This window comes from Chelon labrosus (assembly GCF_963514085.1).
Source record: "Chelon labrosus genome assembly, chromosome: 14".
NCBI classification, from domain to species: Eukaryota; Metazoa; Chordata; class Actinopteri; order Mugiliformes; family Mugilidae; genus Chelon; species Chelon labrosus.
The window spans coordinates 13,096,636-13,111,568 of NC_140347.1; the positions used below are offsets into that span (position 1 = coordinate 13,096,636).

At 44.4% G+C, this 14,933-nt stretch overlaps 1 protein-coding gene across 1 annotated transcript in view; it reads right to left on the reverse strand.

Annotated features, from left to right (window-relative positions):
- The window catches only part of grm1a (glutamate receptor, metabotropic 1a), a gene marked incomplete at both ends in the record, with an annotated part of 30,514 nt that continues 15,581 nt past the window's right edge, over positions 1-14,933 (reverse strand). The window contains 6 exons of the mRNA XM_084559932.1: positions 1-820; positions 2,286-3,219; positions 4,829-4,955; positions 7,048-7,216; positions 7,778-8,024; positions 9,298-9,533. Of these exons, the coding sequence (XP_084416058.1) occupies positions 1-820; positions 2,286-3,219; positions 4,829-4,955; positions 7,048-7,216; positions 7,778-8,024; positions 9,298-9,533 (2,533 nt within the window). The remainder of the gene's footprint in view (positions 821-2,285; positions 3,220-4,828; positions 4,956-7,047; positions 7,217-7,777; positions 8,025-9,297; positions 9,534-14,933) is intronic.

Consider the following 14,933-nt stretch of genomic DNA (forward strand, 5'->3'; position numbering starts at 1 on the left):
TCACAGTGTTGAGGAGCTGTGTGCGTAGTCTTGGAGGATGTTTGAGGTGTAGATCAAGCTTGGAGGGCTACCGAGCAGGGACTCGATGATGGGGGAGCCGGTGTCAGACTCCCCCGAACACACAGAGTCTCTGAAGGGGGAGGGAGGAGACAGAGCGAGGGTATCCTCCAGAGTGGGCTTGTTTTGAGTTAAATCCTCGCCTTCCCCGTCCTCCCCTTCCCCCTCATCCTTGGCATCGTAAATGTAGCTGTGCAGGAGGTCCAGCTCCTCGTCCTCGGGCCCCTCCTCCTCCTCCTCCTCAAACGCTCCAGCTCGTGGGGCCGTAGGAAGCAGAGAGGGCGTCAAGCTCAAAGGCTCATTGGCAGGGATTGCCTCCTTGGCAGTGTGGTCGTTCAGTGCGGGGACATGGGAGCTGTGTGTGTCCACCACAGCCCCCTGCGGGCGCTCTGTGGCGTGGCCCGCCAAATGTGAGGGCAAATAAGAAGCCGGCTCAGATAGGTCAGAATCCATCCCTTGCATCTGTTCAGAGCAAGTCCAGAGGGGGCGCTGTGAGTCGCCCTCGTCGTCTTCCTCCGCCAGGTTGTACAGAGGCTTAGTGCCGGCCGGTTCTCGGGGGAGGTGGGGGTCTGTGCCAAGGTCGCAGGTGGAGGGCTCACAACTGTGGGGGTCGGGGGTGTTAGTTAGGGGCCTGATGACCGCCGTCTGATTCAAGCCGGCTTCCTGTTTCCTCACATGCACAGACAGTCTGTGCCACACATTCCCCCCCCTCGGAGGGTGTCTTGGACCTGATTCAGACCATGACACAGACTTGCCATTAGAACTATGAACGAGATAAAGACCGAAGTTACTAACACAGGAAACCGGGAGGTGGAGGCAGAAACATCAACATGGCAGCAACATAACACAAACAGAGCAGCAGCATTTCAACATTTCCGGTGCATGTCAAAATACCTTCTAACCACAGGACTGGACGTTAACAGCTTTGCTAAGGGGTTCACTCGCCAGCTCTAAAGGGCTTTACATTTATCAGCTTCACAAACATTGATACATAATGTGCTGCAGACAGCATTATGATCTTCAAATTGCCTCAGACACGGTGTTCAAAGAATCAGGAGCCATCCAGCTCGTTTCTTTTTCTTCCTGTTCGCTTATATGCTTAAAATGGGACGCATGCATTTGTAGCTGCAAGTATTTTCCGCTTGTGCCTGAACTGGCCCGAAGACGACACAGCGTTTAGTGTACAATGAGCTAGGGCTGGCTCTAATGTGATTAGTTTGGGGAGGTGGTGGTGAGAGGGTGTGGGGGGGGGTGTACATGCTGAGAAAAGTTAAACATGAGGTTAATTCAGGAGGAACCAGAAGCAGCAGGGTGGAAGATCTCCTTCTTGGAGGGCTGCACTGTCAAAAGACTTATAAGTATTTTGTCGCCACTGCCAGACGAGGAGTGACGCCATCACAGAGGACGACGGCGGCACCTTTAAATCATCAGATACTTTAACCAGCCACGTCCTGTTTCTTCTTGGAGCTAAAACGATTCATAAAGCTCTCCAAAAGCTGAGTCGACCAATTTTAAAATTGTCGCTCGCTACACGTGACCTCTGGCTGGTGAGCGTCTGGGATTTTCTCCCCTGCATTTACGTGAGAAAACGCATAACGGCTCGGTTGACAGTGCAGCTCTCCAGGAAACCAGAACATTTACCAGCCTTGACAATTCACACTCGGTATAAGAGGTTAAGGGGTTAAAAGATTAGATAGGCTGCATAGCAAGGGTAAGAGACAACACTTAAACATAATGGGATCACTCTTGTTGTCTGCCCCACTCCTTACTTTAGTAGTCCGTGTCCCACCGCTGTGGATCTCAAAAACGTTAAATGCAAATCTTAAATCTAGTTTAGAAATGGGAAATCTATCCTCAGATAATCACTGACATGTTAGCTTCAGATTGATGACAGCAAACGCCCCATATTGACTTTTCTAATTCAGCTGAATTTCATTGTTAATATTTCATTCTCAGGGGGAGGGGGATGTGTCATATAAACCAATGTTTAAATCAGGTGTTTAGTTTTACACTGGGGTAGTGGAAAGTAAAAAAAATGGGCCACTGATATCATGAATAAGCACCTGAATAATAAATAAAAATAGGCACCTTCTTGGTAATTAGTGAAAATAAGTGGTAATCTAATAAAAGTTGAGTGCTTAGTCATCTTATCTTTTGGTCCCTGTGTCCACTCAGCCCAGAAAACAGCATCAGATCTATCAGAATGAACAACATGAAGGGTCACTCACTTGGCTTTGCCAGTCACGGGCTTCTTCCGGCGGAACATGTTGAGGATGTTGTTGCTCCCGCACTGAGCCGACTTCCCGTCCCCGACGTGCATCCGCACCACGTCCGACGTGGTGAAGGCGCTTCGGACGTTCCTCTCCGGCTTGGCAATGATAATGTACATCTTGGGTGTGAACATGCAGCCCAGCGCCACCGTCACACTCAGGCTGACAGAGAAGGATGTGGTTATGATCTTGTAGTTGGAGCCAAAATAGATCGGCACGAAGGCCAACCAGATGATGCAGGTAGTGTACATGGTGAAGGCGATGTACTTCGCCTCGTTAAAATTGGCAGGGACGTTTCGCGTCTTGAAGGCATAGTAGGTGCAGCTCATGATTAGAAGGCCGTTGTATCCCAGCGGCGCCACCATGCCCACGTTGCTGGTGTTACAAATGAGGTAGACCTCACGTATGCTCGGGTACGACTTGATGGGCTCGGGAGGCTCCAGGATGATGAGCGTGATCTCCAGAGTCAGCTGCACGCTGATGAGCATGAACGCTATGACCACCTGGGCCCAGGCGCTCATGAAGCGAGGTTTCCTGGTGCAGATCTTCTTCTTGCTGCCGGCCAGGATGCGGGCGATGCGGTTCGTTTTGGTCACGAGCGCCGAGTAGCACATGGCAGATGAGAGGCCCACCAGGAGCCGCTGCAGATAGCAGGAGGCCACCGTGGGCCGGGCGATTAAGGTGAACGGGCAGATGTAGCCCATGAAGATGCCCGCCAGGATGATGTAACAGAGTTCTCTGCTGGAGGACTTAACCACGGGCGTGTCACGGTACTGGATGAACACGAAGGTGACGAAGGAGGTGATCAGGATGCCCACGCAGGAGAAAACCACGGCGACTATGGACTCCACATCTGCCCAGTCAAGGTGCTTCAAAGGCAGGGGCTGGCATTCTGGAAATAGCAAAGACAAGAAAAGAATTAATCCTTTGGTGTGTGAAAAGTATATAAGCAATGAGTAAAAGGGCAGCAAGAGGAGAAGGAAAGAGTTTTCCATAATGTTTTGCTGCATTACTTCTTAGATGCAGTAATTTATTTTACCAACAGTGAGGTGAGGCTTATTAGATTCCATTTTTCTTTTGCAACACCTTTATTTATTTCTCAGTTTGGGTTGGTGTTTAATGAAGACCCACAACTGTGATGAGAATAAGGCTATAAAGCCTCGCAGTCGAAGATTCACAGTAACTATAGTAAGCTGAGAGAAGAGTGGAAATATTCGGGGATATTTGATTGTGCAGACTTCCTAAAAAGCGTTTCTAAGAACTAACCAGCACAGAGACACATGTCTTCGTGCTTGTTCACGTGTAGAAATGCATATATTAAAAGGGGGCCCGCTTACCCTGCACGCAGTATGTACTGTATGTACTGCGGCACTGTCAGAAACTAATCTGCACGTGTCGTCGCGCACACCCCCAAAGCTCCAGTTCTGTCAGACTTCTCCCCTCGTTTTCCCGTGTGCACGCAGACATGTGGGTATGTGTGTCATCTCGACACTAGTTGCACACTTGTCATCCGCCACGCAGAGAGAAAGTCTGCCGAGCTTAACGGAAGAAAAGTGACATCCCCAGACTTCCCCCGGCTTAACACTCCACAAATGACATGCTTCTGCTAATAGCGTTACGGTGACTTCACGGAGAAACTCGCTTCTGGTCTGCATGCTAACTCCTGATGCTGTGTGCCGTGTTTCTGTATTTTTAGAAAAGGTGCAAACCTGTTGTTACTGTGGCTCACAACTACAAACTGTTGCCTGTTTTCCTTAGAAATCAACCCTGCTAAGGTTAGAAAGACATCAGGCTTACTACACGCCAAATGAAATGCACTTATCTGTATCCTTTCTATCCTCGGTATTCCTTATTCCCGACTTTGATATCTGAGTCCAGGGTCTGGGAGGACCTTTGAATATTTCAAAACCAAGGCTCCCTTTTCTTCTCTAGATTTTTGAAAATATATTTGACATGCACGGTAACGAAGGCTCATTTTTGAAAAGAAATCCCTTAAATTTGTAAAAGTGTGGACAGTCTAAGCTCTCTCTGCATAAAACTATTTGAGCGTTCTCCAAATTTAATGAGAGTAAAAGGAGAATTTCTTCTCGGACGGAGTGCGGAAATCTCATGGCAGTAATAGGATCTTACACCTGGGAACTGAGAGCTTCTCTCGGCTTTATAAATTGCTGTCAAAACAACCACTGGGTCACAACAAAGTAAAGAGCAGAGAGGAGGGAAGTGAGCACTTTTGGGGGGGGAGCTGTGCCGCAGTTGAGGAAGCTACAAAGCCGCACCATGAAGTATGAACAGCCTTATTTTTTAGAGCACACAATAGTCTGACCACAAATACACAACTGTCTCAGTGAGACTGGTGTTAAAGGATGTGAATGTATTGACTGCGGATCAGGGAAAAGGTTAGCAAAGAGCAAATACGTGTGTCTGAACAGAGAGCATGGATGGACGCCGCGCTTAGCAACAAAAGCGGTTTAGCTCAGAGTGTCTGGCTTTGTTTCTCCTACCTGCCAGGTCGTCATCAGGCCACCATCCCAGCTCACATGCCTTGCAGGTAAATTCATCCTGGGGGTACTCATTGTCCTTGCATGTGGTGCAAATCCAACAGCAGCTCACCTCGCCCTTCCGAATCACCTGCGTGGAGAGAGGGTAGACGTCGATGACGAGGGGTCAAAGACGTCTCAGTAAACAACCACTTTAAACACTGGACCCCGAGAAGAAGCACATCACCTGTGAAGCAACCTAACTAAGTAATCAGCATCAAGGGTATATTATATGGTTGTGCAGATGTTTTTTTTTTTTTTTGTCTTGAGCAGGTAGTCCATCCCAGACAGAGTGTTTAGAAAACAAGGGCAGCCGCTTTTACATTATGCTCCCAAAGAAGCTGTTACCAGCACTGCGATATGTAAAGCAGGGTGATAAGTGGGGCAGGAAACAAAGCAGATACAGGGGGAAGCATGAGCAGCCAGGAGAGAGGACGCACCCTCCCTCTGGGATACTCAGGTTTATAGTCAGACTAAAAGCAACCGGCCCTAGATGAAGGAAATGAGGACAGTTCAACAAAACAAGCTCAAAACCCGTTTTTATTACTTCCTTTGCCAAACCGGCAAGTCACATGAATCCATTCGTACGCGTCATACAAACTTAGATTGAACAATAGACTGAGTAACATGTGTAAATTAGATGTGCTGCAAGAGTGCAAAAGGGGTACGGTTCATTTTAGTTTTTGAAAATACCTGAAACTAAGTTGAATGGTTTGTTCTTAAATGTGCCACAAGTATACCGGCCTCCAGAGGAGTAATAGTGTCTTCATTCATTCTGTGTAATATTTCCATCATTTACTAAACGGATGATGCAATTAAACTACACACATTCAAGTCTCCCTTGGGCTGAATGGTAATGACACTTGTGATGACTTAACCGTTCACCAAACGCCACGGTTGGGTAAAAACTTTAACTAGTTTATTCTCAAATACAATTAATGGGTCATTAGAGCAACACTGGGTTGTTAACAGACCCTAGTCATGTGAGTTTTAAGTGGGCATCAGCCACAGTTGTTCCTAATAAACACCCTAAAGAGGAACTTTACAACCTGGACCTTATTTCTAGCATAAAATATGATCGTTTACTCACCCATATAACTTTGGTGTCGTTCGGGAGATAATTAGACCTGGAGTGGCGCGTATATCCATATAGTGGGAGTGAATGGGGCACCGAAACGCAGCCTCTAAGTAACACAATATCTGCCGTGAAACTCATTCTTTTCACCAATATTTTGTTATGATACCCTATTGCTATTCCCTCTTGAGTCTGGAGTTACCTGTTATCATCATCCCGGGTCTGTAGATTGACCTACTAACTTCTGACCTGGATGATGTCATCTCTGAGTGCCGCAGTGGTCGGCTTGTTCACCTGTAATTTGCTACTGCTAGTTTTTTGCAACATGGCTGAATATTTTTCCGATTCTGAGATTGTGGACGACGACGATGGACGTCATTACCATTTTGAACGAGAGTATACGGATGAGGAGCTTGTCGAAAGGAGGATGTGGAGGCAGAGAGAGGAACAGCTGGCCAAAGAACAACAAACCACACATCTGCAAATAGATAACTGGTAACTCTGGATCCAACGGGGAATAGCACTAGCGTATCATAACAAAATATTGGTGAAATGAACGAGTTTCACGGCAGATAATACGCTATTTAGAGGGTGCGTTTCGGTGCCCCATTCACTCCCACTATATCGATATATGTGCCACTCCAGGTCTAAATGTCTTCCAAACGACTCCAAATGACACCAAAGCTATATGGGTGAGTAAACGATCATATTTTATGCCAGAAATAAGGTCCAGGTTGTAAAAAACGGCAATTACCCTTTAAGTCCTCACCACTCATTTAGAACTGAGGAAGCCACTTGGACAAGTGGCCTCAAACAAGTTGCCTTGTTTTAGCTTTGTTTTCATATGGACCTGGATAACAGAGAATCTTCACAGACATACGGTATTACCTGTTAAATATCAGCCCTTTAGCATGTAAGTAAATAAAGTTAGCCTTTAGGGCAAAGCCCTACTATGTCTGAGTACAGGGTCATATATCCATGAGCATGTTCGTGGGCTCTGCAAGAAAACTTAGAAAGAAAATATTCCACTTTTGTTGTTCTATTTTCTTTTCTGTTCTATGCTATTCTATGAACACATTCAACTCTGAAGAATTTATTGACTCAGTACCTTTATCTGGCCTTTGGAGCAGGGGTCACTGCAGACTGAGCGAACAATTTCACTGCTGTTCAGCCAGAGCTTGTAGTCGTCCATGTTCAAGATGCCCTCGTGCCAGGACCCCACGTTTATGTAGTCATAGCGATCCTCACCCACACTCTGTAGATTCATAATGTCATACCTGGATGTACAGAGGAAAAGGATGAAGGACGAGGTGAAAATTAAGCCTATGTGTGGAAGAGAACATAACAGAAGGGAGTTAAAGATCACAGAGAGAGAAAGAGTGGGGAAAGGGAAGATATAGTGGAGGGAGAGCAGGAGAGTGACAGGTAATTTAATGATAAAAAATTCCAAAGCTTAGCAACCTTATTCCTCATCCATATCCCTGAAATACCTTACAACCCTGTTAGTGTGACATGTCAGCGCACACTGTGACCTCATTCTTATAGTGAACCAGGATGTGCTCCACCTAACCTCTGGCTGACAGACGAATGACACGGCTGTGTTTTCTGACTGTCAAATGCTGTCTGTTGGACTAAAGAGAGATGAAAGTAGCTGCCACAGCGGACAATCCACTGAATCTGTTCCAGTCCAAACTAATTACATCCCTCCGTGTTCAAGACTGGCGCACACGTGTGTGCATGTGCACACGTGCTAATGAGCCGTAGAGAGGGAAAGGAAAGAGAAATTATAACCAAGTAGATGAAATGAACATTTCCTGCCACCATCCTCATCCACCTACCTGCCTGGGGTGTCTCCGTTTTGATCAAAGTAAATCTCTTCCTCTGAGACTCCTCTGAAGGACGTCTTGAGCAGGTAGTCCAGCAGCTTGCTGCCGTCAATGGGATCCATGGCTTCACAGAGCCCTGTCTGCCCTGGACACAGTTCCTTGTGCATATCATGGAGGCCGTGAGCCATGGCATAGATGGCATTGATGACAAAGCCCATCTTACTATCCTGCATATAGTTTTCCTGCAGACTCTCATTTCCTGTAAGTGGGGGAAAAAGAATTCAGAATTACAATAGAGGAAATGTTTGTTTCGTGCTGCGAGTTAACTTGTGGCAGTGAAAGCATAAGAAGTATGATGGAATTTGAACCAGACGTGGAGAAAAGAGAAAGAAACAGAACTCTATTTGGCATACAGATCAAAACAAGCTGTCCAAAAGCTCAAAAGGAAACAGATGTGGAGAGCAGCCACTCCTGAGACTGTGTACGTAAGTTGTGCTTCATTCATCTAAAGGCACTGTCCTTCAGTCAAACCTCTGTGTTTTTGGAGAATGAGAAACTGGATGAAAACAAAGGTGAAGATTTTCTTTTAATATTGATGATAGTCCTCTTTGGACAGTGCATTTAAATATTGTTACGTTTTTTTTTTTCTTTTTTCTGTGACATCAACATGCGCGTACATTCAAAAACAAAAGGTGAGCTCTATTGCCATTCAACACGTTTTTCAGATTTGTGGTTTGTGTGAACACTGTGGACATTCCTTTGTGCAGTTTTCCAACATTTAAGGCATTTTTCTTTTTTTATTTATTTACTCCGCACACAGAACAAACAAGCCCAGTGCTTCACATCAAAGTTTGACTGATGCAATTCTCCCTCCAACTGAGATCCTCAGACTGCCAGGATGAAGACATATCCCCCAAATAACACACATTACAGAGAGCAAAGCATCGGTCAAACTCTTCCTGTCTTGGAGGAGTCAAATGTGTACAAAGTGCAGGTGGAAGTCAGACAGAAAACCTCTGTCACAACAGTGGCTAGAAAGACACACTTACCACCTTGAAGATCTTTGGAGTACAAGAGGTTTGTCAAAATGTAATACACACAAAGTAGAGAAGCAGCAATGACTGCACTGCTCTGAGATGGTAAGAGTCATCACAAACCACTAATTGATTTTATGTATCATTTGATTAAAAGCATGCTGAGCGATTTATTTTAATCTGCCTGAACTGCTGATTGGATTTATTGCAATTCTGAATGCGACTGAAATGCTATTAATAAGTCAAGAACATAATTTACCGTGATCACCTTTTGCAAGCAAATGGAGAGAATATTGAAGGAGGAAATAGAAGGAAAAAACACAGTTTTTGTTATTATTCATGCACTTTTGCTCTCTGGTCAAATGTAACCCTGTAGTTCCACTGGAAGGTTGAAAGAATAGAAGACAAAGGCCTGAGAGCACTACATGAAAAACAAAACTGTGCAAACGCCCACTCTCATTCATGAACAACAAAAAACCTTTTTCTGTTGTCACCTACCGGTGCAGACTTTTTTGTAGTTCTTGTTCTCCTGTGGATGGCCCGGGAGGCGACACTGGAAACGGTACTGCCAGAACTCGGGGAACCAAGGGTTCCTGGTGTTGGTGTCCAGACGCAGCTTCAGGTAGTAGTCATCAAAAGTCTTGACCACATCCGACTGCAGCTTCATGGTGATTCCTCCATCAGCTTCCTGCTCGTAACCCTCCACAACCTCGTAACGGTCGGCCCATCCGTCACTGCAGGAGACCAAGAAGAAGAAGCTTTAATACAATGATCACATGGGATTATGAAAAAAGCTTTTTAAGACGAATACAATGATAATAAGAGACCCCACTTGACAGTGATGGTACTCTGCGCTTGTCACTGTCAAGAGTCTTTTATATTGGATTGCTGTAATTTGCACTTACGCGCTAATTCAGATTGACATAAGGCTGTTAAGAAGAGCTGCATTATTCATTCATTCATTTAACACAACGTAAACAGAAAAAGTTCCATTAAAGGAGTTTTAGTTTAGACAACAAACTCTCATTTCATTCACATTTTTGTCCGTGCCGCTCAGTGACGGAGCAGTGAGGTGTTCAGAGCAAACGGCAACACTTAATCACCATTATCACGCTCCAAATCAGCAGTGAACTTGCTCTCAGAGGTGAACAAATGTGCAATTGTCAGCTCATCCTTCAGTTCCTCGTAAAAGGTTTATTAAAATACCACTACTAACTTGTATAGGTCTGTAAACCAAGCACGACACCAACACGGAGGGTAAAAGGCACGGTTCAAGGCACTTCTACTATCAGACTGTGGTATCGTCTCACGTTGCATTTGTCCACAGCCTGTGCCCAGCTGGGACATATAGATGAGCTACTATTAACTGGGAGGCTGAGACGCAGAGGAAGAGCTGAGGTTTGAATGTTGAGACGAGAAGAAGGTGTAAAACAAGCAGAGGACTCTGTGTGTGGCCTTTAAACTTTTATCGTTTTGTTTACTTACATCTCTCCGGCTTGCTAAACTGATCAGCCAGTCAGAGTGATCGCTCTCATAAATGTATTCCGCTGCAGATTCAACATGCTGAATCGGCTGAAAAGCCGCCAACGAGGGTCCGTCTATTGCCAACGGTGCAGAAAATACTGCCACAGATGCTCACTGACGGCCTGACAATGCCAGACGGCCTACTGTCGTCTTGGCATGTCAAGGACTTTAGATACAAAAGTCTTTAATAGGCATAACAGGTTCACAACACAAAAAATGGGATAACTGGCCTAACAAATATGATAACAAGAAGGCGAAAGGGTAAAAAAAAACAAAAAAACAAACAAGAGAAAACAGGAACTATTAAATAAAGATTGGATCGCTAAAATCTGAGAAAACCTGCCAAAAATTTAGAGTAAAAAGCAGAAATGATACACAAGAGGCAATAAGACAGAGGTCAAACGCATGAGGGGCAATCACAAGGGCGGGAGACGCACAAGGGCAGGAAATGGAGTATCAGAAATGAGATGAATTGTGAGTAACAGAATAAAAACAGGAAGTTATTATGATAGACAATATAAAAATGTGACCTAGGTGGTAGCATGTGATGGGATGGTTTGATGGCTAAATCAGTGACGACAAATCTTTGACCAGAACTGAATAATTCAAATCAGAAAAGAGATTCATAACTGTACCTACACTGAAACAGATGAATAATGACATGAAAACATTAAAACACCATTAGGGCAGGAAGAGCTGTGACTCAGACTAGTTTTCTACTACACAAGTTTTGCGTGTCTGTGTTTGACATCAAACAAAACAAATGCGCACAACATCACAGCACAGGCTCAGGCCCTAGCTTGGGTGTCATTTAAATATGATTCCAGCACAGGTAGGGAGACTACAGCTTCTACTGGAGTACAGTGTTAAATTAGTGAGGCAACGCCGCTTTGCTGGCTACGCTCAAGTCTACCGCAGCAATCCTCAATTTAAGACGATGGAAATCTCAACAAAGACGCCTCGAGCGTAACTGTGGGCTTTGCGCAATCCCTTCAGCGTGCTTGTTTGTCTTCTTGTTTTAACCCCCTGTGCAAGAGTGTCTACCACACCAAGCTAATTTGGACACAGTGGGCCAGTGAGCGCATGCCGAAAATGGAAAGTGAAGGGGACACTGAGAAACAAATTAACTAGCTAACAGATAAACAGCACCACTCTGAGCTTCTTTCAATTTGAGCCGAGGGAAGTTTTGAGCTATGTCTCACATCTCCTTCTCATCCCTCTCTTTAATGTGGGCTCTGGGCTACTGCCTTGAAATACCTGTTCTGTTGACAGCTACGCACCAATTAGGTGTGGAACCTCACCATGGAACCAATTACTTCACACACGGGATGTTCTGGGTGATGGAAAAGGTACGTGTACTCGTGTGTGTGTGTGTGTGTGTGTGTGTGTGTGTGTGTGTGTGTACTTGTACAGCTATCTTTCTGAGGACCAGTTTTGAGTTTTACACCAGTGGAGTGAGGACATTTGTGTAAAGTGAGGACATTTGAGCAAAGTGAGGACATTTTGGCTGGTCCTTGCTTCTTTACAATGCTGTAAGGGTTAAGACTTGGTTTTAGGGCAAAGGTTACAATGAAGTTAGGGTTAGGGTTAGGGGTTAGGGGTTAGGGAATGCATTATGTCAATGAATGTCCTCACTAAGATAGCTGTATAAAAGTGTGTGTGTGTGTGTGCAGGTCAAAGTCTCTGACCTTTTCGTCCACAATTACCTCCTGTCAAGAAAGAGAAGACATTCAAACTCATTTGTCAGACTGTATGGAAGACACTATGTGCTGTGTGGATTCCTACGTATAATAGGCAGCAGGAGACAGGCATGATTTGGAAATCATTCTGAAAGTGTCTCCGGCTGACCCCGATGTCTCACCCTCTGGCTGGGGCAATCATCCCTCAAGAGGCTTCACGTTTAAAGTAAAAATACACTCTAATCAAATCACTGACCGCCATCAAATATGCATCCGCGGGAGCCGGAAAGTCAAGGATGACGTATTTACTGTCAAAACTGCTAAAAATGTACTTTCATATTTCCTTACTGTGCCCAAGTCTTGAACTGCACCATAAGGCTTGAATCAAAATTAATGTTTCTATGTTCACTATTATGAAGGTGCACAGTTTAATAGTTTACAGACGGTTCTTATTGGTAGCATGAAGCCACTGTTGCTGATGTTTAATTTCAATTTATGTCCTATCAGGAAACACCTAAAAGCAAAACCTGAGAATCATCTGCCTAAGAAAGCTAAAACAAAGGCAACGTCTTTAAGAAAAGTCAAACATCAGAAATGCACGAGATGCCTAATAACTTCATTACAGAAATAAAGTTAACAATGGTATGATCTTAAAGAAAAATGTGGCAAAAAGTGTTTTTAAGTTAAGCTAAGATCCATTACATCATCATTACATCATAGATGCATTCTCCTACTGCTTGTGACAAATATAGTTAAGGGTTTGGTTCCTGTGAGAGGGCAAAATTGCAGCAATATGGTCTAAAAATCACAACAGAGCATTTCCTTTTCTGTAGGCAACTGTAGGATCTGCCTGCTGCACCACAAAATGTATTTTACTGTCGTCAATTGAAAAAGAATTCATCTGAGTCATCCGTCTCATTCTCTTAATCGAGTTAAGAGTCGCAGACATGTGAATTTAATTGGTCCAAGTCATATGTCCTTCATTCCCTCCGAGTGAATAGCGTCCCTGTCCCTCTCTCTTCTCTTCGGGTGCAGACACAAAGACTCAAGCTAACTAAATCTTTGTGTACGTTTCCATCGTGAATGCACTCGACAGACTGGGTGGCTGTGTTTAATGCGGTCGGAGCTTGACATACAGTATGGGTTCAAACAGACGAGTGGAAGTGTGCTGAGAGAGAGAGAGAGAGCGAGAGAGGAGGAAGACTCAACACTCATGAACACACATGAATAATGCACGACGCACCGAAGACATGCTTGACTGTTTTCTCAGAGTGGAGTTTGTGATGAAGTAAAATGACATTCTCTCTTCTCTCGTTCCTCTCTCAGGATAACGCCGTCTGGCAGAACTCCAAGCGGCTCATCAAAAACTCTCGGGCCACTAGAGGGACGTCTAATGGGACGAAATCTGATTTAATGTCACCTCGATGTTCCGCTGCTTCACACTGCATATTTGAAGGTCCGTTATTACACAGCCCGAGTCAGAAATACCGGAGGAACACCTGTTTAGGCAGATTATGGAGTCACCGCCGCTCAGGTGTGGCATTGGTTTGGCAGTTGTTGCCGGTAAAGGCGGAGGGGAAATAAATTGGAATATAAAGCGGTGCGTACCGGAAACGACTGCCCCTGCCTGGGTCTGAAAGTCCTAACACACAAAATATGTATGTCACTGCTCTCCTGACGTGTGAGCTATTTCTGATTCTGTGCCGTAATAACAGCGCCTGTCACATTCACATGTGGACTGCTACTACAGGTAAGATATGCTGTATATAGCTATACTCCATTGTATTCTCATAAATACAGGCAGACCCTACCCATAAGATTCCTGAATAGTGATTTTGAAGGCCGATTTTGGCCGTGCCTGATTCCGCCTCACTCCTGGCTAATTCAAATATGGACAAACTGGTGTAACCTGTACATAAGATGTAAAAGAGAGAGTCTATGATCCATAATCTAGGTGCTAAATCAACAAAATCTCTGTCAGCTCTTGAATTTTGAGAAGAGGTCAATCAGGAGCTCTTGTTCTACATGGAATCAGAAACTCACCAATAGGATTTTGTCCAAAAAGCCAGAATACCAAAGAAAGCAATACATCCTATTCTAGGATTTTAATAAAAAGTCAAATTAAGGCACAGTGGAATCAAACAAATAAAACTAATGAGAATGAGACAAATCATGACTAAATTCCATTGCCCTTCCAATCTTGAACTTCACAAATATATTCAGTGAATGATTTAAGCCAGCATTTATCTGTGGAAGCGAAGTCAGCACGCAGCAATTCCTTCGTTGCCGTATGCTCCGTAATAGGATGTTTGATGATTTACTGGGACTCAATGATGTGTGTCTTTGTTTAGAGGAGCGCAGCACGTCAACAGCTGGATAATTTATAGAACTGTATATATAAACAGTGAATAGAGTGAGAGCTCCCCCGACTCCTGCCGGATGATCTAGTTCCAGTTTGATGGCACATTTGTATATTTATGAAGCCATGAATTAATTGGCAGGGCAGAGATTTAATCACATGCGCTGTTTCCCCTGGAGGACGGAGGAGAAGAGTTACTTTAAAAAGAGGAAGGGGAGGATAGGGGAGTCAAGAGTTTCCTAATTGCTCTGTGTGAATTTTAACATAAAGGTTCAGGTAGTTCATGGAGAAAAAAGACTTTAATATATCTATTATTCGCAGACTGTTAGAATGTCAATGGGCCTAGTTACAAAAATTAAATTATTCTAAAAAAGTGAATCAGATAAATATTTACACTTAAAGGGGAACTACCATTTTTTATAACCTGTATTTCTGGCATAAAATATTATCGTTTACTCACCCATATAACTCCAAAAACATTAGGAGTTGTTCGGACGATATTTAGATCAGCGTATGTCCATATAGTGGGAGTGACTGGGGCACCGAAACGCAGCCTCTAAATAACGCATTAT